Genomic DNA, 27575 nt, shown 5'->3' with positions numbered 1-27575 from the left:
CTTGCTGCCTCTCTTATCCCAAGGTGAATTTGGGGGAATGGGGAGGAGGAGGCAAGCACTCTGTGGGCTTTTGGGGATGTTTGATTGAAATACAAAGCCTCGACCCCTTCAGGGCATGGGGGGGCATAATCGCTCGCCCTAAATTTCAACCACTCCACCACATCATCTCTCTTGGAGTCATCAACAGAACTTACGGCTGGAAGGGCAAAAAATGACACTCCTACGAGAGAGAACGTTGCCGCTATCAGGCGTCCCTCCCACGTTTTGGGCGTCTTGTCACCATAGCCGATCGTTGCTAGTGTTATCTGTGGGGAGAATGTTTGGGACAGTCTGTAAGAAATACAAAGCAAACAGGCAAGGCGAATGATTTCTTGTACTTTTCATCTCCACAATTCTGCTCCATATTTTCACTTAGGATCTCACCTTCTTTGAGAGCCTGTGGAAATATTTCCCTTATGAGCCCTGACTCCTCAGTATCCATGCTTGCGCAAGATTTTCAGTGCATTTGGGAGATGTTGCAGGCAACACAGCATGCAATTTTTGCTTTTGTTTATGAGATCGAAATTGAATGATACAAGTCTTCCTTCCTTCCTTCCTTCCTTCCTTCCTTCCTTCCTTCCTTCCTTCTCCCACCCCTCTCCACAACCCAAGATGAATAACAGCTAGCATTAAAATGATAAAACAACCATTCTAAAATCTAGAAAGTTTCCAGAATACTCAGATGAATGTTCTAAAACCAATCTCATCCAGTACAATCACTGCAGGTACTGACCAGTCCCCACCAAAGTGCGTCGGCATAGGTTTCAAACTCTTTCGTCTCCTTTCCTTCTTCATTCTTTTCAGGTACATCCTTCTCCACCAGATAAACCAAGAAGGAAGAGAGGATAAGTGTCAGGAACCCAATGTACCAGGCGGTGATGAGTTCCTAAAAGGGAAACGCATTAACTGCTGTAAACAAAAGTGAAGCACCGGATTGCTGGCCTTTGGCCATGAGATTCCTTCCTAGTCCATGTCTCAGAGTTCATGAGAATTAGAGGGGGGACTGCAGCTCAGTAGGAGAACAAATACTTTGCATGCAGAAGGATGGAGCAACCATCTTACTCAGTATAAGGCAGGTTCCTATGTTCCTAGAGCCACACTGGTAATTCTAGTCTGGCATCATTTACTTGTGCCTGTATCTGGACCAGCAATGCTGCTTCCGTGGATGTCATACCTTCCATGATTGTATTGCTCTACATCCCCTTCCCCTTCCCTAGCCTTCTGCTCCCACCAGTGATATAGCAGTCAGTTTTGATGTGCAGGCACTCATCGTGACAGTCCCCACAGCCACGCCCCCAAGGAGAGTCCAAAAATGCAGGCAGTTGTGTTGACCCATGTCAACAAAACACTTCTGGGAGCTTTCATCCCAGGAGCAGGTCTTTTGTAAAGCGAATGGGTCTTAATTGCCCATTCAAGACCAGGCTAACTTTACCTTACAACAAGGAACTATATATTGCCACTGGGAAAATACATTCCCCCCTACCCCCCTCACATACACACACAGAGAACTCCTGTGGGAATTGCAGTGAAGCTCAGAGGGAACAGGAAGTTTCGAGGGGAGTGGGAGATGATGACAGCGTTCCTGCTAATAAAAAAGTGTTGGTACTACATCCCTGCGGGCCCAGGCACCTGTACACCAATCGCTCTCGCTCACTTTGCTGTGTGCACAAATAGCAGATCCTAGAAGTTTCCAGGTGCCCCCTCTCCTGTCCATCCGCAGCATCCGCAGGATCTGAAGGAAACGAAGACTTCTCAGCGAAGTAGCCAGGACATTGCCTTGGTTGCCAACAGCCACCACTGGCACGGAGGCGATCAGTACAAAGATATCTGTGGAGCAAAAAAATAACAACCAAAGAACAAATCCTGACAAAAAAGGTGGACAATTGGGTTTGATTTGTGCCTTCTATGAAGTCCCTATGAAGTCCTAATGTTGAAAAGTATGAAAGAAAAATGGCTTCCTGAACATCTTTGGGGGCTTTTTAAATTTAACATTTTGGCAGATAATGCTGATCGTTTGTTGCTGATCTTTTTTCTTTGTTTGTCTTGCTGCTTTGTCCCCAGGAGTTGGTGAATGGTAATGTCTCAATAGCCTGCCCAGCTTACAGTCCAGTCTGCACCATCACAGTGTCCCAACCACCAGTAAGTAATGCAAAGTGGAGGGCTTCATCCAGGTCAGGAAGGCTCAAGACTGAAGGGAGAGTACGCTCTGATGTGCCCCCATTAACATCATGGGGAGCACAATACGTCCTAGACACCTCATCTAATCCTAAATCAATTTGTCAAAATGTGGATTATTATTATTAGGGTGTAATAGTGGATAGCCATTAAATCAGAGGGGTTGAACCTCTTTCAGCCTGGGGGACAAATTTAATTTCAGAGAAGCTCTCAGGGGCCACATTCCAGTGGTGGGCAGGGCCGAAGGCAAAATGGCGTGGGGTCAAAGGAAAGGGAGGGAGGGGGGTAAAATTGCTGGGAACTGCCCAGAGAGCTTTGGCTATTGGGCAGTATAGAAATATAGTACATAAGTAAGTAAGTAAGTAAATAAATTTCTGGAAGCCTAAGTTGCTGCTGCAGCTCAGAGTGCCTTTTACCAGCTTCAGATAGTTCACCAGCTATGGCTACTCCTGGACAGGGATAGCTTGGCCACAGTGGTACAGGCATTAGGACTGGATTACTGCAGTGCACTCAATGTAGGGCTGTCCTTAAGGCTGGTGCAGAAGCTGGAGCTAGTGCAGAATGCAGCATGCAGCATGCAGCAGCTCTGCTGTTTTGAGGAGCTGTCGCTTTTCTGCATGTAACTCCTTTGCTGAAGGAACTGCACTGGCTGCCCATTCACTACCGGGCCAGGTTTAAGGTTTTGGTAGTAGTGTACAAAGCCCTAAACAACTTAGGACCAGGATACCTGAGAGAGCACCTTCTCCCTTACCAACCTGCCTGGTCACTGGGGTCATCAGAGGACATGCTCCTGGTGCTATGGCCTGATTGGAGTCCACCAGGAAAAGGGCCTTCAGTGTGGTGGCCCCCTTCCTGTAGAATTCTCTGCCTTTGGAGGTCAGGCAGGTGCCAACGTTGTGTTGCTTTCGGCACCTCCTGAAGACACGGTTATTTCGAGAGGCCTTCCCTGAGTGACCAGCTGTGGTTATTCAGTTTAGAATCTGTTCTTTTAAAACGTTTTAATTGTTTTAATTATGGGGTTTTATTCTTTTACCTTGTTGTTCAGCGCTCTGAAATTCTCTCATGTTTACAGTATATAAATATTATTACATAAATAAATAAATAAATAAATAAGATACCAGACATAGCAGCATATTTCAGCTTAAAGCTCTTACTGCTAGCACATAAGCCTTAGGAGAGGCGTTTCAAGATGTTAGAATGGGGGGAAACTGCAGAAAGGCCAAGAAACCACAAACAATTGGTGGTTGGTGGAAAGGTGGTGGTGGTGGTGGAGGAAAGGGGGTGTGGCCATCTGGGGAATTCCCCCAGGCCAGATTGGGACTCCAGGCAGGCTAGATTTGGCTTCTGGGCTTGAGGTTCTACCCCTCTGTTTTAGGAGAACCAGCAATGCAAGAGGTTGTGCTTACCCAACATACACAGTGGTTTTCTGGCAAACTTCAGCCTCCCTTGCCATCCTTTATATCGACAGCAGCAGCCTGCAGCCCAGATCCTTAAGGCAAATTCTGCTCCAAAGATGAAAATGGCAAACGTTTCCTACATAACAATGGGAAAGAAATAGAAAAAACCAGGGAGTGACATATGACTACGGCTGTACAACTCAGCAAAACCTGAGCTTTTCAAGGTTCTCTGAATTCCAACTTGAAGCTCATTCCAATTCAAGTCCATATCATATTGCAAGCTTTGTTTTTTTTTCTTTTTTCTCACAAACATTTGTCCGTATTTTCATGCAGTTTTCCAAATGCACACATCAACTGTGTGCATTTTGAAATGTACACATTTTTCTCCCATCAGTTAAAGGATGTTTGGGCCCATTTTTCAAAACTACGCTTTTTGTTCCATGCACATTTTTCAAATGTACCCATTTTTGCAAACACAGTTTCTGTGGTTGAGCAAATCCCAGTCACAAGCTTCTAAATGTACAGATTTTGACTGCAAACTGCATTCAGGTCCGCATTCATTTCTGGGAGGCATGAACCGGGTAAATCCTGATCAATAATTAATTTTTCATACATCCCTACATATTACCAGGGGCAGGCTGAATCTACACATAGGAGTTTTACCATTCTCATACTGCAATGGTACCTACTAGCGTACATGACACCGATGGGCACCAATACTTCTCACTGCAGTATGATAACAGTAAAACTGCTATGAGTAGATTCAGCCCAAGTTGCAAAAATTTTAAAGGTGTGAAAGAAATCCTTGGAACAAGGAGAATTTTGCTGAAAGCAATATTCGAAAACAGGGGTGTGGAACCTCTTTCAGCTTGAGAGCCGAATTCAGGGAAATCCTCAGGGGCTGCATTCCAGTGGCTGGTGGGGCCAAAGGCAAAGGAGGTGGAGCCAAAATACCAGCATATTGTAGCTTAAAGCTCTTACCGCCAGTATCTAAGCCTTGCTAGAGGCTTTTCAACCTTTTCAAATGGAGGAAAACAGCACAAAAGCCCAGAAACCACAGATAATTGATACCCATCTACAAGCACCACACCCCAGGTCGTTAGCAGCAGTACCACTCTCATTCTTACTGCATCAAAGGAGACCCCTCATGTCCTGCAGTTAAAGCCATCCTGACAGCTATCGACGTAAGCAACTAACAGGCATGGGTTGATTCACAGGAATCATCACCATCATCATTATCATGATGTCATGCTCTGCGCTCAGAGGCTCAGGATCTCCCTAAAGAGAATCCTGAGCCTAATGAGGCACTGGTCATCCCACTCCAGGAAGAACCCTGGGTGCTGCCTCAGGCACCCTCTGGGCCCAAGGATTTGGCTCTCCCCTCAACCTCAGTCCCCTCAACCTCAGTCCCCCTTCATGGATCACTGCCTTGTTGTGGCAAAGGGGCTTGTGTAACTCAGTGAAGCCATAAGCTATGCCGTGCAGGGCTACCCAAGACGGACAGGTCATGGCAGAGAGTTCTGACAAAATGTGGTCCACTGGAGAAGGAAATGGCAACCCACTCCAGTATTCTTGCCAAGAAAACCCCATGGAACATAACACAAGGCTAAAAGAGATGACACCGGAAGATGAGCCCCTCAGGTCGGAAGGTGTCCAATATACTACTGGGGAAGAGCAGAGGGTATTTCCAAGTAGCGCCAGAAAGAGTGAAGTGGCTGGGCCAAAGCCGAAAGGACACTCAGCTGTGGATGTGTCTGGTGGTGAAAAGAAAATCCGATGCTGTAAAGAACAATATTGTTTAGGAACCTGGAATGTCAGATCAATGAATCAAGGTAAGTTGGAGGTGGTCAAACATGAGATGGCAAGATTGAACATCGACATCTTGGGAATCAGCGAACTAAAATGGACAGGCATGGGCGAATTTAATTCAGGTGACCATCATATCTACTATTGTGGGCAAGAATCCCTTAGAAGAAATGGAGTAGCACTCATAGTCAACAAAAGGGTGGGAAAAGCAGTACTGGGGTACAATCTTAAAAACGATAGAATGATCTCAGTACGAATCCAAGGCAAACCATTCAACATCACAGTAATTCAAGTCTATGCCCCAACCACTGAGGCCGAAGAAGCTGAGGTTGATCAGTTCTATGAAGACCTACAACACCTTCTAGAACTAACACCAAAAAAAGATGTCCTCTTCATCATAGGGGATTGGAATGCTAAAGTAGGAAGTCAAGAAATCACCGGGATAACAGGCAAGCATGGCCTTGGTGTACAAAATGAAGCAGGACAAAGGCTAATAGAGTTTTGCCAAGAGAACACGCTGATCATAGCAAACACTCTTTTCCAACAGCACAAGAGGCGACTCTACACATGGACATCACCAGATGGTCAATATCGAAATCAGATTGATTATGTACTTTGCAGCCAAAGATGGAGAAGCTCTATACAGTCAGTAAAAACAAGACCTGGAGCTGACTGTGGCTCAGATCATGAGCTTCTTTTTGCAAAATTTCGGCTTAAATTGAAGAACGTAGGGAAAACCACTAAACCATTCAGGTATGACCTAAATCATATCCCTTATGAATACACAGTGGAGGTGAGGAATAGATTTCAGGGATTAGACCTGATAGACACAGTGCCTGAGGAACTATGGATGGAGATCCATAACATTGTTCAAGAGGCAGCAACGAAATCCATCCCAAAGAAAAAGAAATGCAAGAAAGCCAAGTGGCTGTCTGATGAGGCTTTACAAGTAGCTGAGGAAAGAAGGGAAGCGAAAAGCAAGGGAGAAAGGGGAAGATATATCCAACTGAATGCAGAGTTCCAGAGAATAGCAAGGAGAGACAAGAAGTCCTTCTTAAATGAACAATGCAAAGAAATCGAGGAAAACAACAGAATGGGAAAGACTAGAGATCTCTTCAAGAAAATTGGAGATCTCAAGGGAACATTTTGTGCAAAGACGGGCATGATAAAGGACAAAGAAGGCAGGGACCTAACAGAAGCAGATGAGATTAAGAAGAGGTGGCAAGAATACACAGAAGAACTATACAGGAAAGATCTGTATGTCCCTGATAGCCATGATAGTGCGGTCACTGAACTTGAGCCGGACATCCTCGAGAGTGAAGTCAAGTGGGCCTTAGGAAGCATTAGTAACAACAAAGCTAGCGGAGATGACAGTATTCCAGCCGAGCTATTTAAAATCCTAAAAGATGATGCTGTTAAAGTGCTGCATTCAAGATGCCAACAAATTTGGAACACTCAACAATGGCCGCAAGACTGGAAAAGGTCAGTTTACATTCCAATTCCAAAGAAGGGCAACGCCAAAGCGTGTTCAAACTACCGCACAATTGTGCTCATTTCACATGCCAGCAAGGTGATGCTCAAAATCCTACAAGCTAGGCTTCAGCAGTATGCGAACCGAGAACTACCGGAAGTACAAACTGGGTTTCGAAGAGGCAGAGGAACTAGAGATCAAATCGCCAACATTCGCTGCATCATGGAGAAAGCAAGAGAATTCCAGAAAAACATCTATTTCTGCTTGATTGACTATGCTAAAGCCTTTGATTGTGTGGATCACAATAAACTGTGGCAAATTCTGAAAGAGATGGGAGTACCAGACCACTTTACCTGTCTCCTGAGAAACCTGTACGAGGGTCAAGAAGCAACAGTAAGAACCAGACATGGAACAACCGATTGGTTCAAAATTGGGAAAGGAGTACGACAAGGCTGCATATTGTCACCCTGCTTATTTAACTTATATGCGGAGTACATCATGAGAAATGCCGGGTTGGATGACTCAGAGGTCGGAATTAAGATTGCTGGGAGAATTATCAACAACCTCCGATATGCAGACGATACCACCCTAATGGCAGAAAGTGAAGAGGATCTGAAGAGCCTCTTATTGAGGGTGAAAGAGGAGAGTGCAAAAGCTGGTTTGAAACTCAACATTAAAAAAACGAAGATCATGGCATCTGGCCCCATCACTTCCTGGCATATGAAAGGGGAAGAAATGGAAGCAGTGACAGATTTTACTTTCTTGGGCTCCAAGATCACTGCAGACGGTGACTGTAGCCATGAAATTAAAAGACGCTTGCTCCTTGGGAGGAAAGCTATGGCCAACCTAGACAGCATAGTCAGAAGCAGAGACATCACCTTGCCGACAAAGGTCCGTCTAATCAAAGCTATGGTTTTCCCAGTAGTAATGTATGGCTGTGAGAGCTGGACTATAAGGAAGGCTGAGCGCTGAAGAATTGATGCTTTCGAACTGTGGTGCTGGAGAAGACTCTTACGAGTCCCCTGGACTGCAAGGAGGTCAAATCAGTCCATACTAAAGGAAATCAACCCTGAGTGCTCATTGGAAGGACAGATACTGAAGCTGAAGCTCCAATATTTTGGCCACCTAATGCGAAGAGAAAACTCTCTGGAAAAGACCCTGATGCTGGGAAAGACTGAAGGCAAAAGGAGAAGGGGACGGCAGAGGATGAGATGGCTAGATAGTATCACCGATGCAATGAATATGAACTTGAGCACACTCCGGGAGAGAGCGCAGGACAGGAAGGCCTGGCGTGCTATGGTCCATGGGGTCACGAAGAGTCAGACACGACTGAACGACTGAACAACAACAACAACAACCTCAGTCTCCAAGGAGGGCTCTCCCAAAGCCTATAACATCCTTCATCCGCATAGGAACGTGAGGCTACAAAAATGAACATGGGTCTTGAAGATTTGCATTCAGTACCTAGTGGGGTTGGAGCTCCTCAGGGACCTGAGTTGACCAGCCAGTTTAAGCCTTCAGTCTCTGACAGTCCCTTGCTGGGGCAGCAGCTCCCTTTAGGAGGAACTACTCCAGCCAAGCAATTCTTGCAGAACACTGTCCAAGGTTCTCATTGCCTTCTGCCCTTGCTGGCTAAATATGATCTGCCTAATGGATATGACCTTTTGTCTTGCCAGATGTCACTTCTCTTCACGGGAGCCTCTGTGACCACTGAATGACTGCTTGTTTCTCTTGGAACCCAGCAGAGTCAGGACACCCTCCTCCTCCTCCTTAAGTCCTTCTGTACTTACCAACAGCAGTAACCAATTTCCTGAAGCAGTTTCATATTCCTTGAATGTTGTCAGGACAGCTAAAATCAAGCAACCCAAGACTATCAGAAACCTAGAAGAAGATATAAGAAGGAAAACAGAGTATCAGTAGATGTGCTTTCTATGAGCAGTTCCTTAGAAGGGTCTTGTACCACCACCACCACAACAAAAAATCAAAATACAATGGTTTGCACTGTAGGTACACAGAAATTAAGGGGATTGGCCCAGAGAACAACAGACCACCATCCAAAGGGTTGCCACAAGCCAGGCACTTGATTCTGTTCCCAAGGAAATGGGCCACTTCAGTCCTAATAACAGGCTTGGAAATAGGCTAGCTACGTCCTTGGTTGCCCATGGCAAGTGACAATCACCCCCAGACATCCAGATGGTCAGGCAGGGAAGCTTTTTGTAAATGGGTGTCTACTCTCTCTCTCTCTCTCTCTCTCTCTCTCTCTTTCTCTCTCTCTCTCTCTCTCTCACACACACACACACACACACACCACCCTTAAAGGCACAAGGCATAGACCCTGGTCTAGATTATACAATCAGCTGAAAGCTTTTCCTGGATTTCAGACTGCAAGTGGGGGGTTACATGCTGGAATGTCTCTCAGGTCAGGGGAGAACTTTCTATACACTGAAAAAGAGCATGTCTGAAAGAAAGGATAAGCCTCACCTTTTCTTTGACATGTTTCTTTTATTTATATATATATATATATATGTGTGTGTGTGTGTGTGTGTGTGTGTGTGCGCGTGTACAGGGAGGAATTTCCCCCTTTGGGGTGTATTCAAATATTCAACCCCCATCTCCAAGACTATAGTGGAATAAGTCCAGGAAAAGCATCACCACTTGATCCTGCCAGTAATATATAATGGTCCTCTGATATCATAGCATTTACACAGAATCTGCCTCTGACTTTGGGTACAATCCAACGTAAGTCCTACTTAGACCCATTGAAATTAATGGGACTTAGGTTAGTCATGACTAAGCTAAATCCCATTAATTTCAATGGGTCTACTCTAAGTAGGGCTTATGGTGGATTTTACCCTTTGTGTCCACGGTCCACACTGAATGGTGTTATCTAAACATTTTGGACTATTAAGTATGTATGTGTGGGGGGGGGGGGTTAAGAAAAATCTACTATTTATTTATTGTTAAATCTCTATCCCCACCTTCTCATCAAGATTCTACAGGTGCATTTCACAATCCTAAAAACATCGAGCAGCATAATTAAAATCCAATGATTAAATCTCATTAAAATATAAAAACACAACATTCACCAAAATACAAGACACCAAACTACAAGCATATTGTAGCTTAAAAGTGTTAGGAGAGGCATTTCAAACTCTTAGAATGAAAAATAAAACATGTAGAAAAGCCTGGAAATATATAGCGCTGATGGCTCCAGGATTTCCACAGAGTTGTGTTTCAGAGATTCCATTACTCACATTTATTTTACCTTGTACACTGACCACAAAACTACGGTTAATGAGCAATTTTAAAAAATGTAATCAATCCATCAATCAATAAATGCATAAATTTGAAATTTTGATATAGCGCCCAATGTGGAAATGTGACCATAGGGCAGGCAGCCTTAACCCAACCTGGTGTCCTTGAAATTATTGGGCCCCAGCTGGCTGGGGATGATGGGAGTTGTAGTCCCAACACACCCAGAGGGCGCCATGTGCCATAGGGACATCAAGGGCAGCTAAATGTAATCCTTCTTCCACCCTCCAATGTGCATGCATGGATTCCATTGGTTAGTAAGACCATTTAAGAGTCTTCAGTCATATATCGAAGGGGGAAAAGAGCAACATGCTGGAAAAACACTGAAAAATCCTGAAGGTTCCCATTTCTCGAAATCCACTCAAGGAAAAGAGAGTGTTTTGCTTTGGCCACAAGGAGGCAGCACATGCCTATGTAAGGAAGGAACAAGTGGGCTCCATCCACTGCGGTTAGGAACAGGAATTTAGTTAGCATCAGCGGAAAAAATATTCTTTTTTTAGGGTGCAATCCTATTCATGATTAGACAGAAAAAAAAGTCCTACCACTCCCAGCATGCCCCAGCCAGACATGCTGGCTGGGGCACAGGGGGAGTGGTAGGACTTTTTGTGTCTCAACATGCATAAGGTTGTGCCCTTAAAGTATCAGTTCTGATGTATTACAAAGAATTCTGAAATGTTAAATTTCATATCGATGTTTCTGCTTTAAAAAAACAACAACCCAAGAACCATAAGAACATAAGAAGAGCCCTCTTGGATCAGACCAAGGGTCCATCTCATCCAGCATTCTGTTCACACAGTGGCCAAGCAGGACATGAGTGCAGTAGCATCCTCCCAGTTTTGTTCCACAGCAACTGGTGTACAAAAGCATGCTACCTTAAATACTGGAGCTAGGATGTAGCTGTCAGGACTAGTAGCCATTGATAGCCTTGTCTTCCATGAATCTGTCTAATCCCCATTTAAAGCTATCCAAACTGGCGGCCATCGCTACATCTTGTGATGTAGCAAATCCATAGTTCAACTATGCACTGTGTGAAGAAGCCCTTCCTTTGATCTGTCCTGAATGCCCCACTCATCAGCTTCATAGGATGACCCCATTGGGTTCTAGTATTATGAGAGAGGGAGAAAAATGTCTCCCTATCCACTTTCTCCACAGCCTTATCTGTGTATTATGCCTATCATAACTAGGGCTGAGCCAACCCGCCCCCCCAATTTGGCTGATTTTGAGGGCGGGGAGTTCAGGGTGTGTGTGTGCAAAGGTTATTGCCCACTCCTGGAGTTCCTGGTGGCTGCTGGGCACCATCTTTACCTAGAAGCCCCCAATACAGTGATATTCCATCATGTACCATTGCTCGTGGAGGCTTCTGGGAGAGAAAAACTATCCTTCAGAAGCAGCTCCGGAGGTGGGTGGTTATTTCCCCCCAATTTTGCTCCCCATTCCCTGAAATTTGGTGGTGGGGGAGATGGCCTCACATCATTCCCCTCCATTCAAGCAGAAATCTTCTGGCTCAGCGCTAGAGAAGCTCTGAATCCCAGCCATAACATATAAAGCCGGACATTACACAGACTTTTGCTTCATGGGTTTGTATAATTGGCTGCCAACAACAAAAACTGGCCCTGCTTGTTGTTGTTGTTGTTGTTGTTGCTGTTAACTTGTGGGCCAGTTTCCATGAATTTCTTCATTTGCAAAACCCAAAAATTTGACCTGGTTAACAGAATCTTGGAGGGTGTAAAAGTCAGTAACATCATATTTCATGGAATGCAGGGGCAGAGAACCTTTTTTTGGCCCAAGGGCCATATTGGTTCCAGGTAAGCATGTTGGGGGTTGCATGGGTAGAGTCCAACTAAAGTCCTTAGAGTAAACTAACTTAAGTCCATTCATTTTGATGGGTCTACTCTAAGTAGGACGTTCGTTGGGGTCTACCCTATGCCTGCAGTGGGAAAGGCCGCAGCCAAAATTAGGAAGGGTCAGCCACACCGCTGGCCTGCAGATCCCTGAATGCTGCTTGTCTGCACACCATTCACACACATACACACACACACCCTTCACATACACTGGGCCAGCCTCACTCACTCCACACCTTTCACAACAGAAAAGGCAGGGAGTGAAGAGTGCAGCCTGCAGCAGCCAACTCTTCAAGGCACCAGGAGCCCCTTGAAGCCGTGGCTCCCAACTGAGCCAGGTTGGCTCAGCCTTTGCATTTCCCAACAGGAAAGGTGAGAGGCGAGCCAAGCTGGCTGAACAGATGCCTCAAGCAGTGCTACCTTCTCTGAGGGGGGTGGCTTTGGGGAAAGGGACTGCCTTCTGTGGGGGCCAGGGGCTGCAAGCCAGGGGGGTAGACCTGGCAGGCTGAATTCAACCCAGGGGCCTAAGGTTCCTTGCCCCAACTGAATGGTTCTCAGGACCCTGGCTCCCTGCAGCAACCTGGGCACAGACACAGGGGATGAGGGGCCATCAGTGCACGCGGAGGATGCCAGTGGAGGCTGGTGGCTCTGATGTTAGTGGGGCAGTGAATCCACTCTGGGTTTCAGTCAGAACCAGTTAGAACTCTAAAGGAGCTATCCAAGGTGCTCTGAGCCACCAGCCTCCACTGGAGGAGGTACTGGGCCTGAGCCCTAGCACTGGGCCTGAACCTAGACAAACCCCAAGTTTAGCAACTAGGGAGACTGAGCTAAAGGCTGGTGAGCCTGCATCTCCCTAGACCAGGGATGGATAACAAGAGCAAACAGCTTTCTCCCCGCACCCCATAGAAATTCACAGCAGCAAAATAAAATAAAATAAAATAAAATCACCAGCTTGCTGCCAGTTTTTGGCAGCAAAACACTCCAGAAGCCTAAAACGACCAAAGAATGTGGCCATTTTAGGCTTCTGTAGCAGTTTGCTGCAAAAGAATTGGTGGCAAAACACTGATTCTTTTGGCCACTACCCTCAAATTCTGCAGTGCAGTGGCAGGAGTGAAGCCCACAGAGGATCCAGGGTGGTGAAAATGCCCCCTGGACCCCCCAAAGTTTCCCATCCCTTTCCTAGATTGAGACACTCTGAGACTGCAGTAGTACAGCCCAATTCCATGGACAGACCAGAATCCTCACCCCAGTGGCCTTATACCCCACTGAAACCACTTGCCAAATCAGGAAGTGTGACCGGTGGGAAACTATGGGGAGTTGATAGAGTGCTAGGCTCCCTTTAAAGCTCTAGATTTCTCAGCAAGGGGGAGGAGCCTGAGAGGTATCACCAGGCCCATGGCGAAAGAAAATGGCTCAGTTGAGTTCTTGTTGGAACAAGTCATCTGCTTTCTGGGCCCTGTCCATGGTCCTGAAAGACCTGTCTCTGCCTGCCCTTGTTTCTGGGAAACCTGCTTCTCTCCTCCCTTTGCCCCAAACTGCTTGTCAAATGTGCAGCCTCTCTACCCATCCATGGACTTTGTCTTATGAGTTCTGGGCAATGGGCAGGTTTAACTTATGTAGCCAACAAATGCACACTAGAGACCTCAAGTGTTAAGCCAAGCACTACCACACCATCTCACACACTGCTGCTTGAGAGATTGCAGGGTATATATTTGGGGTTTCTTCACAAGCTCTGTTGATCCAAGGGAAGGGAAGGTAGTATCAGTTCTCCAAGAGAAGGAAGAGTAGTATCGGTTCTTCAAGGGAAGGAGGAGTAGTATTGGTTCTCCAAGGGAAGGGAAGGCAGTAGCGGTTCTCCAAGTATCAGTTGTGGGACCAGGCCTGAACTGCACAAGTCCTCAGAGGTAGAGGAGGGCCCTATTCCTGACTCTAGTCCTGAGGGGGCCCCATGGAAGTCAGCAGAGAATAATTATCCAGCACCTGGGAAGATAGTCCTTCCAAGGGGGGTGCCAATTTGGAGGAACCAACAACTTGATAATCTTCTTCCCTCTCTAGCCCAGGAGAGCAGGACCTCTTTCAGCCTAAAGCCCAAATTCAATTATAGAGAAGTGCTCAGAGGCCACATTCCAGTGGTGTGTGGGGCAGAAGACAACAGGGGCAGGGCCAAAGACAACAGGGGCAGGGCCAAAGACAACAGGGGCAGGGCCAAAGACAACAGGGGCAGGGCCAAAATGCCAGCATCTTTTAGCTTAATGCTCCTACTGCCAGTAACTAAGCCTTGGGAGAGGTGTTTCCAACTTTTAGAATGGGAAAAGAACTTCACAAAAGCTGGGGAACACCCTCCCCCCAATGACTGGTGGTTGGTGGAAAGGAGCGTGGCCATCTGGGGAACTCCAGAGAAATGGATTTGGCTTCCAGGACTGTTGTTCTGCACCCATGCTCTCGACCCACTAAGATTGCCCCAGGAGATGAGGTGGCAGCATGTCTGACTTGAACCTCAGCAGGAGGTCAGCTCTCCCTGAGCATGAAGCTGGGGATTCAGATGGTGCTGAGATGAGCAACCACTCTTCCCACTACAGGCTGTTTGCCCCCATGGGGATAGCACATACCATGCAAAGTTGCCCAAGTTCATTTGGGCAGCATGCACCAGCCTCTTGGGGATGCTGCACAAAGCCAGGGTCCCTGACAGTGCTGGAAGGAGCAGCTGCTCCTCCCAGTGCCAGCCAATCCCCTTTCTCCTTGTTGGGGGTGGCGGCACGGTACTCTGTGCCCCACTCAGCATGGAGGAAGTAAAAAAAAAAGAGTCTGAGCCAATGACGACAGCGGGGCGTGGTCATGCCTCCCAATGACAGCAAGGTGGGGCCATGTCCACTGATGTCATCTTGCCCATAGGGGCCCAGGGGAGTGCCATTTGATCCTCCCACCTAAAACCTGTTCCCCTCACCTGGCCTAAAAAGTGCTGCTGTGTTTACTTCAACTGGGATTCAGCTGTGGGGTTCAAATCAAAGTGTGTTGTGTTAATGGTCTCCTTAAGAACAGGCCAGCAACCAGAATCCCTCTCTCTATTCCTCTTTGCCTGGAGCAGGAAAAACCCTGCTGCAGGTCTGTGCTTAGAGCGCTGCGAGGGAGCCGTACGCAACTCCTTTAAGTAAACCCGTTATGCTAGCCACAGCATTGCTGTGTCTGAATGAGTAATAAAAGTTCAATAGACAACAGACAATGCATCCTTTCACGGACTGTTTCTCATGCCACCCCACTCTCTGTCATTGCAGGCTTTTAAGAAGGCCTTGAAAACATATTATTTTACCTTGGCTTTCTATGGATATGACCGCTGCTGTTGCTGTGTTAACATCATTGTTGGTTTGATTGTTGGTTTGAATTGTTGTTTTCATTGTCGTTTTACTGTCATTTTTATGTTTTTATCACTTTTAATATTTTAAGCATTTTTATGTATTTTATTGCTGTAAGCTGCCTTGGGAGGCTGCCCTGAAAAGCAGCCAAGAAATGTTTTAAATAAATAAATAAATAAATCTCAAGCACATGCTGTTTCCAACCAGAAGATTGGCAGTTGTGTTCCATGCTTCCTGTCTTAAGCTGCAGCATGGCTGCACCCATCCAGCAGCGACAATCACCACATAATCGCCTCCTATCACGGCGCAGCAAGGCAAGCATCATCGCCCATCTTGGCGAAAGGAATTTGGCCATGAAGACAGTCCACCCAGGGCCACGTGTAAAATTAAAGGCTACAGCCCTCGGCACACTTATCCGGGAGTCAGCCGCAATTCATTTGGCAGGACTCACTTCCGTGCAGGCATGCCTAGGATATGTGAAAGTAAAGCAAGTTCGAGTGCTCAGAATTCAGATTCAAGAACCACAGCGTTCATGTTCCAGCTGAATATGCTATGCAATTTCGACAAGACTGTGCAACTGGGCTGTCCCCCCACCCCTGCCATGCACACACACGGCCAATCTACACAGCGGATTACATGCGGAGGGGGAGCACATTGGGGTCGTTCATGACAGATGACGCTGTTACCAATCCGCAGCAACCCCAGGCTGCTTCCTTCTGGAAAAGACGCACTTTATAAAAAGTTCTTTTAGTGCATCTTTTCCCCTTAAATGAGCCTCCTGTGCGGTTCAGCTGCAGTGTGTCCCATCTGAAAGTCCTTTTAATGCATCCCCCCCCTTAAACGAGCCTCTTGCGTTATTCCTCCACAGTGTGCCCCATGCGAAAGTCCTTTTAGTGCATCTTTCCCCCTTAAATGAGCCTCCAGTGCAGTTCTGCCACAGTGTGCACCATCCAAAAGTCCGTTTAGTGCTCCCCCCCCTTAAACGTGCCTTCTGCGAGGTTCTGGCACAGTGTGCCCTGTCCCCCCACATTAAATCCTGGGTGTACCTCTGTGACCTGCTGTGACCCAGTCACCCCATTCCCTCTTTTTTCCCCATTCACATTAGCGCTGTAGTGATCACTCACTATAACACAGTCGTTCCTCTGCCCATTCACCTTATATAGCCTGCTTTTCCCATTGAGAAAACCGCATTAGGGCTCTTTTGATCTTTTACATATCCCTCTGCTGGATGAGAGTCTCTGTGAAGCCACTGCTGCCCCCGCCCCCCGGTATGAGTTTTGCTCCCAGTAAGAAGTAAATCTCGCTCCCCTGCAGCCTCGAACAGGGAAGTAAGTCCCACTGAGTTCAATGGGACTTACTTTCAAGTAACCCTTCATGAGGATCATGCTGCGAAGTTTGCTTTTTCTCCAGATACAGGATGGGGATTCACCCCAATGCTGGATGAGAGGGGAGAGGTGGGGTAAACTACAGGGGCTTACTTCAGGGCTTCCAGTAAACTTCCCTGAGCAGGGGAGTGTGGACAGGGGCAAGGAACAACTCTCTCATTTGCTGAGCAGCGCCTATCGGGTTGATGACATTTTTCATCAAATCGGCTTTGGCCCATCAGGGGCACACGAAGCAAGGAAGATGGGGTTTTAGGAGGTGCATACTTGGCTTTTCTTGCTTCATGTGCTGCTGACGGACCAAAGCCAATTTCTTGAAAACCTGAAAGCACTTCTCCTTCCATATCCGTGAAGACAGCACACACACATAAGGCCACCTGACATCAACAGCCCTGTGGAGCAAAAAATGGCGCAAGGAAGACAAGATCAGGCAAAGGGAACATCTGGGTCTGCTCCAGTTGGACTGTCCCCCAACAGTCATCTGGGAGATGAGAGGGTAAGCTGAGCCATTCCACCAGCCCTGATGGAAACCTACTCCCTCCCACCCCTTCCATCCCCTTCCCTTTCCCCTTGTGTGTCATATCTTTTTTTTAGATTGTAAGCCTGCTGGCAGGGACTGTTTTGTTTACTAATTGACTGTAAGTCACTCTGGAGCCCTTATTCGCTAAGGACTATGATAAAAATACTTTAAATAAATAAGTAGTAAAGAAATATACTATCGTAAACGTACTCGCCGGTGATGCAAAATAGCTCTTTCCTTGAGTCTTAGTGTGGCTTGGTCCATCCATAATAACATTTTCTACTCCCTACTTTCTGGAGCAGTAGGAAGTTCCACGCCAGCTTCTCGGGATCAGACCGAGCAAGGCCAGTGACAGGTGTGAGTACTCCCCCCCATCGAAGTGCTCCCCAGCCTCCCCCAACACTGGTGCCCCCACCTTACCCAAGGCAGCACATTTTGACTTTTCTGCAGTATACTGTCGCTCTAGGGCAGCCTTCCCCTGCTACAAATCCCATAATCCCCCAGCCAGCTTGTGTTGTAGTCCAACACATCTGGAGGGTGCCAGGTTGTGGAAGGCTGCTCTGGGGCGTCATCGTCATCACATTTACATCCTACCCTTTTTCCCTCTTGCAAAAAAACTCAAGGCGGCTTACCTGGTCCTCTTCCTCTCCATTTCATCCTCACAATAACCCTGTAAGGTAGGCTAGGCTGAGAGTCAATGCCTGGCCCAAAGGCACCCAGTGAGCTTCATGGCCGAGTGGGGACTAGAACCTGGATCTCCCGAGTCCAACTTCGACACTCTAACCACTACACCACACCAGCTTTGTGAAAATGGTGGCTTTCCAACCTCCCACTGCTGCTGCTCAGGAAATCTGAGCCAGGGGACATGAGCAGGAAGGGTGATGCCAATGCAGGACAGACATCAGCACCACTGGAACCTGCCAGGGTACTGGGCCACCACAGCAGACTGAGGATGCTGGACAGTGCTAGTCCTCAAGTAGCCTCAGTCCAGGCTGAAACCAAAGCAGGGGCCCTACAGGCATATGCCAGTATGCACGGAGGGGCCCTTCTTTCACTGGCCAAATGTATGTGGCTGACGGGTGCATCAGTGGTGGGGCATGGGGTCAGATGGCCTCGTGCACCCTATTGATATAGCACTTTTGAGCATTGAGGGAATTGCACATGCTTTGCCTTCTATTTTATACATTTCAACAGCCAAAGCTCTCTGGGTAGTTCACAACCATTAAAACCATAAAGTACAACACCAGATACAAATATGAATGTTTAAAGCTATGGTATAAAACAAATGTAAACCCCACACACACAAAATAAAACTCAGCAGGAATGCAAAGATTCAAAACACCATAATAGATTTAAATCAATAGAAACTAAAAGTCTAAAATGCCTGGGGAAATAAGGATGCCTTCACCTGGTGTCAGAAGAAGCACTATTTATTTATTTATTTATTTATTTATTTATTTATTTATTTATTTATTTCATTTCTATACCGCCCAATAGCCGAAGCTCTCTGTAGCTTCAATGTACAATGTAGGTGCCAGGTGAGCCTCTCTGGGAAGCTCATTCCACAACTGGGGTGCTACCACAGAAAAAGCCTTCTTCTTAGTAGCCACCCACCTCACTTCCTTTGGTGGGGTCATGAGGACTCTTGGAGAAGAACCACCGAGGATGATCTTAGGGTCTGGGCAGGGACATCTGGGAGGAGACAATCTTTCAGATTGTCTTCTTGGAATCTTTTACAACAGGAGTGCAGATCCACAGACTTGGGGGCCAAATCTGGCCGGCCTGGGATCCCAGAAGACCCTGCCCCCTTCTCCTGTCCCTGTCCCCTTTCCCCAAACACAGGTTATTTGGTGGTTTCCTGGCTTGTGTGCCATTTTTGCCCATTCTAAGTCTTCTAAGGGTTAGCCATTGGCAATAAGAGCTGTAAGCTAAAACATGCTGGTATTGTTTGTACTTTGGCCCTGCCCCTTTTGCCTTTGACCCCACCCACCATTGGAATGCTGCCCCCAAGAGCTTCTCCAGAATGGAATTCAGCCCTCAGGCTGAAGGAGGTTCAACAGCCCTGCTGTACTATATAGCTCAGTGTGACAGAGCACATGCTTTGCATGCAGAAGGTCCCAGGTTCGATCCCCAGCTTCTCCAGGTACGGTGAAGGAAGATTCCTGCCTGAAACCCTAGAGACCCACTGCCAGTCGGTGTCAACAATACTGGGCTAGATGGACCACTGTAAGGCAGCTTCCTATGTTCCTAACCTTGTACGGTAGTGGAGAGGGGAGCTCTGAGGATGAGCATCGCTTTGAAGAAGGCCAACGGGTTGATGCACGGATCAGAACCAAAGACTCGCTTCTGATTCCTAGCTTGGCACCATACATTCATCCATTATTCTATTTTGAATGTGAATTCCAAGCAACGGATGCACAACGGATGATTCACACCCTCCCTGAAGGTGAACTTTGGATTAGCAACACACTGGTCTTCACGTCATCAGAACTCTGATTTATACTTCAGCATCTGCATATACTATGCTGTGTATTGTACCTAGGTAAAAATGTCTTCCCGTCTGTATTTCCATCAGCAATTGAGCAACATTGAAGAAGGCAGAGCAGCCATCTGTAAGCAAGCAGTATTTTAGAGGAAGTCTGATGCTGAAATCTTTGGAGGAGAATATCAGCCTTTTCCAGAGCTGCTTTGATTGCATCCCTGAAACATTTTGCCAGGATCAGCAACAATGATTTTCGACAGAATATACGACACTTCCATTCACTCAGCTGACATGTTAATATCTCAAGCTGCATTCTCCCTGTTTAACTTGACATTTGCAGATGCAGACAGTTATATCAAACTTCCAGCAGAGAGTATTATTGCAAAATGCGAGACTGCTTTATTAATTTTATAGTCTAAATTCCCAATAAATTAAGTCTGTTTCCCACAATGGGACGTGGAGTTTGGAATGCTAAAATGTAGACATGGAGCGAATACAGATGACCGCTTACCACACAGTGAACATAATCGCTTGATAAGTCAGTCATCTTTGCTGCGGCAAAGAAGATCTTACAATGAGAAGGATGGGAGACTCACAGAATAGCAACAAGGAAGAAGGCCTTCTTGGTGGTGGCCCCGCAATTGTGGAATGCTCTCCCCAGTGAGATTCACCTGGCACCAACATTGTCATTTTTTGGTGCCAGGTTAAGACTTTCCTCTACTCCCAGGCATCTGACAGCATATGATAAGGCTCCTGGGTTTTATTATTAATTGTTTGACATTGTTATATAATTTTTGTATGTAACTGGTTTCATATTATGTTACTATATGATATTTCTATGGTTTTAATGTTTGTAAACTTCCCAGACAGCTTTGCTGATTGGGCAGTATTGAAATTTAATAAAAGAATGAATGAAGAAAAACTTCTTGGTTTCATGGTGTAAAGCAGTGCAGGCTGGTGGCTCTGATGTCACTGGGGCAGTAAATCCACGGGTTTCAGTCAGAACCAGTCAGAACTCTAAAGGAGCTATCCAAGGTGCAGAGCTATGGAATGTCACCATGAAGAACCTCAACAGCAGGCCTTCTCTGCAGTGGCAGCCACCCTCTGGAAACCCCTCCCCCTTTGTGTAGTTTGGGAGGCAGAATCATAGAATCATAGAAAAGTAGGGTTGGAAGGGGCCTATAAGACTCTTGAGTCCAACCCCCTGCTCAGTGCAGGAATCCAAGTCAGAGCATCCCTGACAAATGGCTGTCCAGCCTCGTCTTGAAGGCCTCCAGTGCGGGAGAGCCCACCACCTCCCTAGGGAATTGGTTCCACTGTCGTATTGCTCTGACAGTAAGGAAGCTTTTCCTGATGTTCAGCCGGAATCTGGCTTCCTGTCACTTGAGCCCATTATTCCGTGTCCTGCACTCTGGGATGATCGAGAAGAGATCCTGGCCTTCCTCTCTGGGACAACCTTTCACCTACTTGAAGAGCGCTATCCTATCTCCCCTCACTTCTATTGTAACATCTTTTAATGTCTCCTGAAAACACATATTTTTACCCAGGCTTTACCTGGGCTGTAACTGCGGCTGGGTTTTACTTTGGTTTTATGTGGTACTTTTAAACTTTTATATTATGTCTTGTCAAGTTGTATTTTATGGTTTTAATTGTGGACTGCCCAGAGAGCCTCGGCTACTGGGCAGAATAAAAATGTAATACATAAATAAATATAAATAAATAAAAGTAAATAAATAAACTAGAGGATGCCTTCACATAGAGGACAGACCTCTGTTATATAGAAAACGTGGCCACCTTATATATATAGATACCTTGTAGCAAGTCAGACCATTGGCCCATCTAGTCCAGTAGTACAGTCTAATCTGTTTGGTAATGGTTCTCCAAGGTCTCAGGAAGGGGTTAATTGGCAGCCTCGCTACCCAAGATCCTTTTCAACTGGAGACGCATAGGACTAAATATGGGTCCTTCCACATGCAAACAAGGGGGCCTTTTATGCATTGCCAAAAAAGAGGAAATGCATTTTATTTATTATTATTTATTAAATTTATTAATCGCCCATCTGGCTGGTCACCCAGCCACTCTGGGCGATGTACAACACACCATAAAACAATTTAAAACAATAAAATTCTACCATATTTTTTTTTAAAATACCCTAACCCACCCCAAATGCCTGCCTGAACAACCACGTTTTTAATGCACGACGGAAGCTCATTAAAGAGGGGGCATGACGGAGTTCCCTAGGGAGGGAGTTCCACAGAGTGGGGGCCACCACAGAGAAGGCCCTCTCCCTCGTCCCCACCAGTCTAGCTGTCCTGGCTGATGGGACAGAGAGAAGGCCATCCGAGGCTGATCTTGTTAAGCGGCCTGTCTGGTGTTGCTGGAGGCGCTCCTTAAGATAGGCTGGGCCGGAACCATATAGGGTTTTAAAGGTCAAAACCAACACCTTGAATTTGGCCCGGAAAACAACTGGTAACCAGTGCAACTCCTTCAGCACTGGAGTGATGTGACCTCGCCGGCGGCTGCCTTTAATCAGGCGAGCCACCGCATTCTGTACCAGCTGCAGCTTCCGAACCGTCTTCAAGGGTAACCCCACGTAGAGCGCATTACAGTAGTCTAAACGAGAAGAGACCAGGGCATGTACTACCAATGGGAGCAGATGGTCGGGAAGGAAGGGGTGCAGCCGCCGTATCAGATGGAGTTGATAAAGCGCTATCCGGCTCACAGCTGACACCTGAGCCTCCATGGACAGCTGGGAGTCCAAAATGACCCCCAGGCTGCGGACCTGGTCTTTCAAGGGTAGCCGTACCCCATTCAACACCAGGTCAACATCCCCCAGCCTCCTCTTGTCTCCCACCAAAAGTACCTCGGTCTTGTCAGGGTTCAGCTTCAGCTTATTCCTCCCCATCCAGCCACTCACCGTCTCCAGACATTTGGACAGGGATTCTACGGCCAACCTTGGTGAAGATTTGAATGAGAGGTAGAGCTGCGTGTCATCCGCATATTGATGACACTGCACCCCAAACCTCCTGATGATAGCCCCCAGCGGCTTCACATAGATGTTAAATAGCATCGGGGAGAGGATGGAACCCTGTGGCACCCCACAAGTGGCCACGGGTCCGAAACCTCCTCTCCCAGTGCTACCCTCTGGTACCTGCCAGAGAGGAAGGACCGGAACCACCGCAATACGGTGTCTCCAGTGCCCAACCCCTCCAGGCGGTCCAGGAGGATACCGTGGTCAACGGTATCAAAAGCCGCTGAGAGGTCGAGGAGAACAAGGAAGGAGCATTCACCCCTATCCAGTGCCCTCCTCATATCATCCACCAAGGCGACCAAGGCCGTTTCTGTCCCATGCCCAGGCCTGAAGCCCGACTGAAATGGGTCTAGATAATCAGTTTCTTCTAAGTGTGCCTTCAACTGCACCGCCACCACCCGCTCAATCACCTTGCCCAAAAATGGCAGATTTGAGACTGGGCGAAAGTTGTTCAGAACTTGAGGATCCAAGGAGGGCTTCTTTAAGAGCGGTCTCATCACTGCCTCCTTGAGGGCTGATGGCATCACTCCCTCCTCAAGGGAGGCGTTCACCACCACCTTGATCCCCTCACCCAGTCTCTCTCTGCAGCTCATAATGAGCCAAGAGGGGCAAGGATCAAGTAAGCAGGTGGTCGGCCTTACAGATGAAAGCACCTTGTCCACTTCATCAGGAGGAAGAAGCTGGAACCGATCCCACAAAACCGGTTTGCCACAGGCCGCCTCTTGCTCACTAACTGTATCCACAGTGTGCAGAGTAACACACCTAATCTGATCAATTTTATCTGCAAAGTGCCTTGCCAAAGCCTCACAGGAGGCCTTAGAATGCTCCAGTGGTTCCGGAGCCACAGGACCGACCAGGCTCCGGACCACTTGGAACAGCCTCCTGGGACAGCACTCTGCAGACGCGATGGAGGCAACATAATATTCCTTTTTTGCTGCCTTCACCACCACGTGATAGGCTGAAGATACAGCTCTAGCCCGTGTCTGATCATCTTTGGAGCGAGACTCCCGCCACCGGTGCTCTAGCCGTCTCACCTCCTGTTTCAGAGCTCGTAACCACGGATTGAACCATGGTGCAGTCTGAGCCCTGTTCAGGGGGAGAGGGCGTTTCGGAGCCACCTGATCTAATGCCCCAGTGATTGCGGCATTCCAGCCACCCACCAGGGTCTCGACCGAGTGGCCGTTGGCATGCCCCAGAGAATCCCCAAGCACATTCAGGAATCCATTTGGATCCATAAGACGCCTGGGGCGGACCATTTTAATGGGTCCTCCACCCCTGCGGAGGGGTTGTGGAACCGAGAAGTCCAACATCACCAGATAGTGATCTGACCATGACAAGGGGGTGGTGGATATACCCCCGACTTCCAGATCACTCACCGCTTCTCCAGAAACAAACACAAGGTCTAGTGCATGACCGGCTACATGGGTGGGCCCAGTTAGAATATGGTGCAGCTCCCAGGAGGCCATGGTCTCCATGAAGTCCCGAGGTGCTCCTGTGAGGATGGCCTCCGAATGTACGTTGAAGTCCCCCAACACCAGTAAGTTAGGGGACTGTACACGCACATCAGAGACCACCTCAAGCACCTCGGCCAGGGAGTCAGTCGTGCAGCGGGGTGGACGGTACACGAGCAGAATCCCCAGACTGCCCTTCGGGCCCAACCTCCAGTACATGCACTCAGCAACCTTGGTCTCCCAGAGAGGGGGTCTGGTGAAGACCAAGGACTCTCGGTAGATAACAGCCACTCCCCCTCCCCGATCCCCAGCCCTCGGCTGCTGTGCATACGAAAATCTGGCTGGACACATGGCTGCAAGGGTTGGAGAAGCCAGCATCATACGCACACCCCAAAAAAGGACACAGGTTTGCATAAAAACTGCATGTGCCTATTTATATGTATTGCTGCAAATTTAAAAAGAGTTACCATAATTTAACTAGAAATATAGTACATCTCACCATAGTGTGGAAGACCAGGTGACCTGCACGCCTGTCTATTCAGATGCTAACTGTGGATGGGCAACATCAATTTATTTTTTTATTTCATTTATTTATTTCATTTCTATACCGCCCAATAGCCGAAGCTCTCTGGGAGGTTCACAAAAATTAAAACCAAACAGCACACAATAAAACAATTTAAAATATACAGAACATTAAAACCACAATATAACAATACAACCACAATAAAACCTAGCAGCAGTGCAGGAGTTTAAAATACAGATTTAAAACAGCAAAACTAAAAGTTTAGAAAGCTAAAATGCTAAAATGCCTGGGAAAATAAAAAGGTCTTCACCTGGCGCTGAAAGGAATACAATGTAGGTGCCAGGCGAACCTCACTAGGGAGCTTGTTCCAGAGCTGGGGTGCCACAGCAGAAAAAGCCCTCCTCCTAGTAGCCACCTGCCTCACTTCCTTTGGCAGGGGTTCACAGAGAAGGGCCGCTGACAATGATCTTAAGGTCCAGGCAGGCACATATGGGAGGAGGCGATCCTTCACGTAACCTGGCCCCAAGACATTAAGGGCTTTAAATGTTAATACCAGCACTTTGAATCGGGCCTGGAGATGGACTGGCAGCCAGTGCAGCTGAAAAATCAGTGCAGCTGATATTACTGGTGAAATATGAGCTCGCAGGCCAGTCCCTGTTAACAATCTTGCTGCCCTATTTTGGACCAGCTGAAGTTTCCGGACCGTTTTCAAAGGCAGCCCCACGTATAACGCAGTAATCCAGACAAGAAGTTATCAGAGCATGGATAACTGTAGCTAGGCTATCTCTGTCCAGATAAGGGCGTAGTTGGTATACCAGCCTAAGCTGATAAAAAGTGCTCCATGCCACTGAGTTCACCTGTGCCTCAAGTGACAGTTCTGTGCCTCAAGTGACATCAAGGCCTGCCAGGCCTGCTCTCCCTTCTTAGGGTTGTTAGTCAAATAGAAGACACTGTCAAATAGAGGACTGTCTTCTGATAGCCCTTCAAATGGTGGACCATCCTCTGTAAAGTAGGACACATGGACACCCTACATACAAAGCATCTGCTTCACTACTGAGCTACAGAGCTCACATGTGATTATGTGGTGCCATATACCAGAAGGTTAATTATGGTAGTTGTTAGGTGATAAATATTCAGGCGCTTGCAATATTCTTTGCCCTTGGTTTTTAAGACATCACGTTGCAAGGAGGTCAGAGATACCAAAGCACAAGGAGCTCTTTCTTCCACGCTAGAACATCCAGCTTAGCAGCACATTCTGAATCATCCCATCAGAAGGAAACAGCTCATACTCTGTCTACCTCCCGTCATGTATAGGGGTGACATTGCCATAAGAGAAAATGACAAGTGGGGGGAGGTATGAGAATGTGCAAGACTGATATCAAGGCAGAAAGCATGGAAAAATGCCCTCGACTGTGAAATGCAATCCATTTTGGACACACCTAAGATTTTTACATTTAATTTAAAGGGGGAAATGAGCAAGTTACTAGCCCTCAGGACTATTGGGAAAATGTAGGAAATGCATGGTCTGTTCTTTTCTAAAAGCTAGGAAACAAAGATAAGTCTAGGACTTACACATACACACACACACACACACACACTTTTTCCTATGGATCTAAATATATGATCTAAAGCTATAAAACCCCACACACAACAAACCAGAACATAAATGTAAAAAAAGTTGAGAAACAGCTACACCAGTTAAACAATCCCAGCAACCTGACAGAACAAATAGGTTTTCACCATCCTTCTAGATTTTAACAAGGATGTTAGGATGTTAAATCTTGGACCTCCTGGGCTGGATATTCCATATATGTGGCACTACCACAGAAAACAGCCATCCTGTAGGCCTGCTGGGCACAATTCTGCAAAAGATGGGAACCTCAGGAGAAGGGGTCCCAAAACAATCCCAATAGACCTGATGTGTGTGCGTGTTGGGAGGGGGGGGTGTTACCTATGGGAGAAAAAAATCCCTCCTGGATCCAGATTATTTAATCCTCTGTCCCAGTGGCTTTCAAACAGTCTTCTGGGGGAACTCTGGAGTTCACCAAAAGCTCATCAAGGGTTCATCAATTAGAATTGGTAATGGTGGACAAGGTTCCCTGAAACGCAGTTAATCCACCACTTCCAATTCTACTGCAATGTGCAACTAGGGATGGCGTAGAATTTCTCCACGAATCTCTGGGAGGCCGAATGCCAACGCATTCGGCCCCCTGAAATTGGTGGTGAAATTCTCCGACACCCCCTGCCCCCCCCGGGATGGGACTTACCTCTGTCGAATGTCCCTCTCGGCGGCGGGTCCCGGCGGCGTTTCGGCGGCGTTTCGGCAGGGGCGGGGGCCGGTTTTCTGACCGGTTGCCGCTGCCGCCATTTCCCCATAAAGTAAAAAAAAAAAAGTGATAGGCTACGTAACGATTTACATAGCCTATCATGGCTAGATTTTCAAAGTCAGCCGTGATAGGCTATGTAAATCTTTACGTAGCCTATCACAGCTGACTTTGGGGGGGGAAGCGCATACGCAAATGGCGGTGCCCATGGGCGCCGCCATTTGCATTCCTTATTTGGGCCCAAATAAGGAACGCAAACGGCGGCACCCATGGGCGCTGCCATTTGCGTACATGCTTTTTTATTTTTCAAAGTCAGCCGTGATAGGCTACGTAAAGATTTACGTAGCCTATCATGGCTGACTTTGAAAATCTAGCCGTGATAGGCTACATAAATCGTTACGTAGCCTATCACGTTTTTTTTTTCCAATTTACTTTTTTATTTCGTGGCTGGGGAGACGGGGCGCTCCCCCC

The 27575-nt window shown here is 47.2% G+C and overlaps 1 protein-coding gene across 1 annotated transcript in view; it reads right to left on the bottom strand.

Annotated features, from left to right (window-relative positions):
- KCNQ3 (potassium voltage-gated channel subfamily Q member 3) overlaps window positions 1–27575 on the bottom strand; it is a 242195-nt gene that overhangs the window by 35612 nt on the left and 179008 nt on the right. The window contains exons 2-6 of the mRNA XM_084848784.1: window positions 8679–8769; window positions 3621–3747; window positions 1694–1866; window positions 773–925; window positions 195–305 (exon numbers count right to left, since the gene is read on the bottom strand). Of these exons, the coding sequence (XP_084704910.1) occupies window positions 195–305; window positions 773–925; window positions 1694–1866; window positions 3621–3747; window positions 8679–8769 (655 nt within the window). The remainder of the gene's footprint in view (window positions 1–194; window positions 306–772; window positions 926–1693; window positions 1867–3620; window positions 3748–8678; window positions 8770–27575) is intronic.

Source organism: Heloderma suspectum, chromosome 4 (genome assembly GCF_057233095.1).
Source record: "Heloderma suspectum isolate Gila_16-S chromosome 4, 16-S_ref, whole genome shotgun sequence".
NCBI lineage: Eukaryota > Metazoa > Chordata > Lepidosauria > Squamata > Helodermatidae > Heloderma > Heloderma suspectum.
The sequence above is the reverse complement of the archived record's forward strand: the minus strand, read 5'-3'. Positions and strand labels throughout refer to the sequence as shown.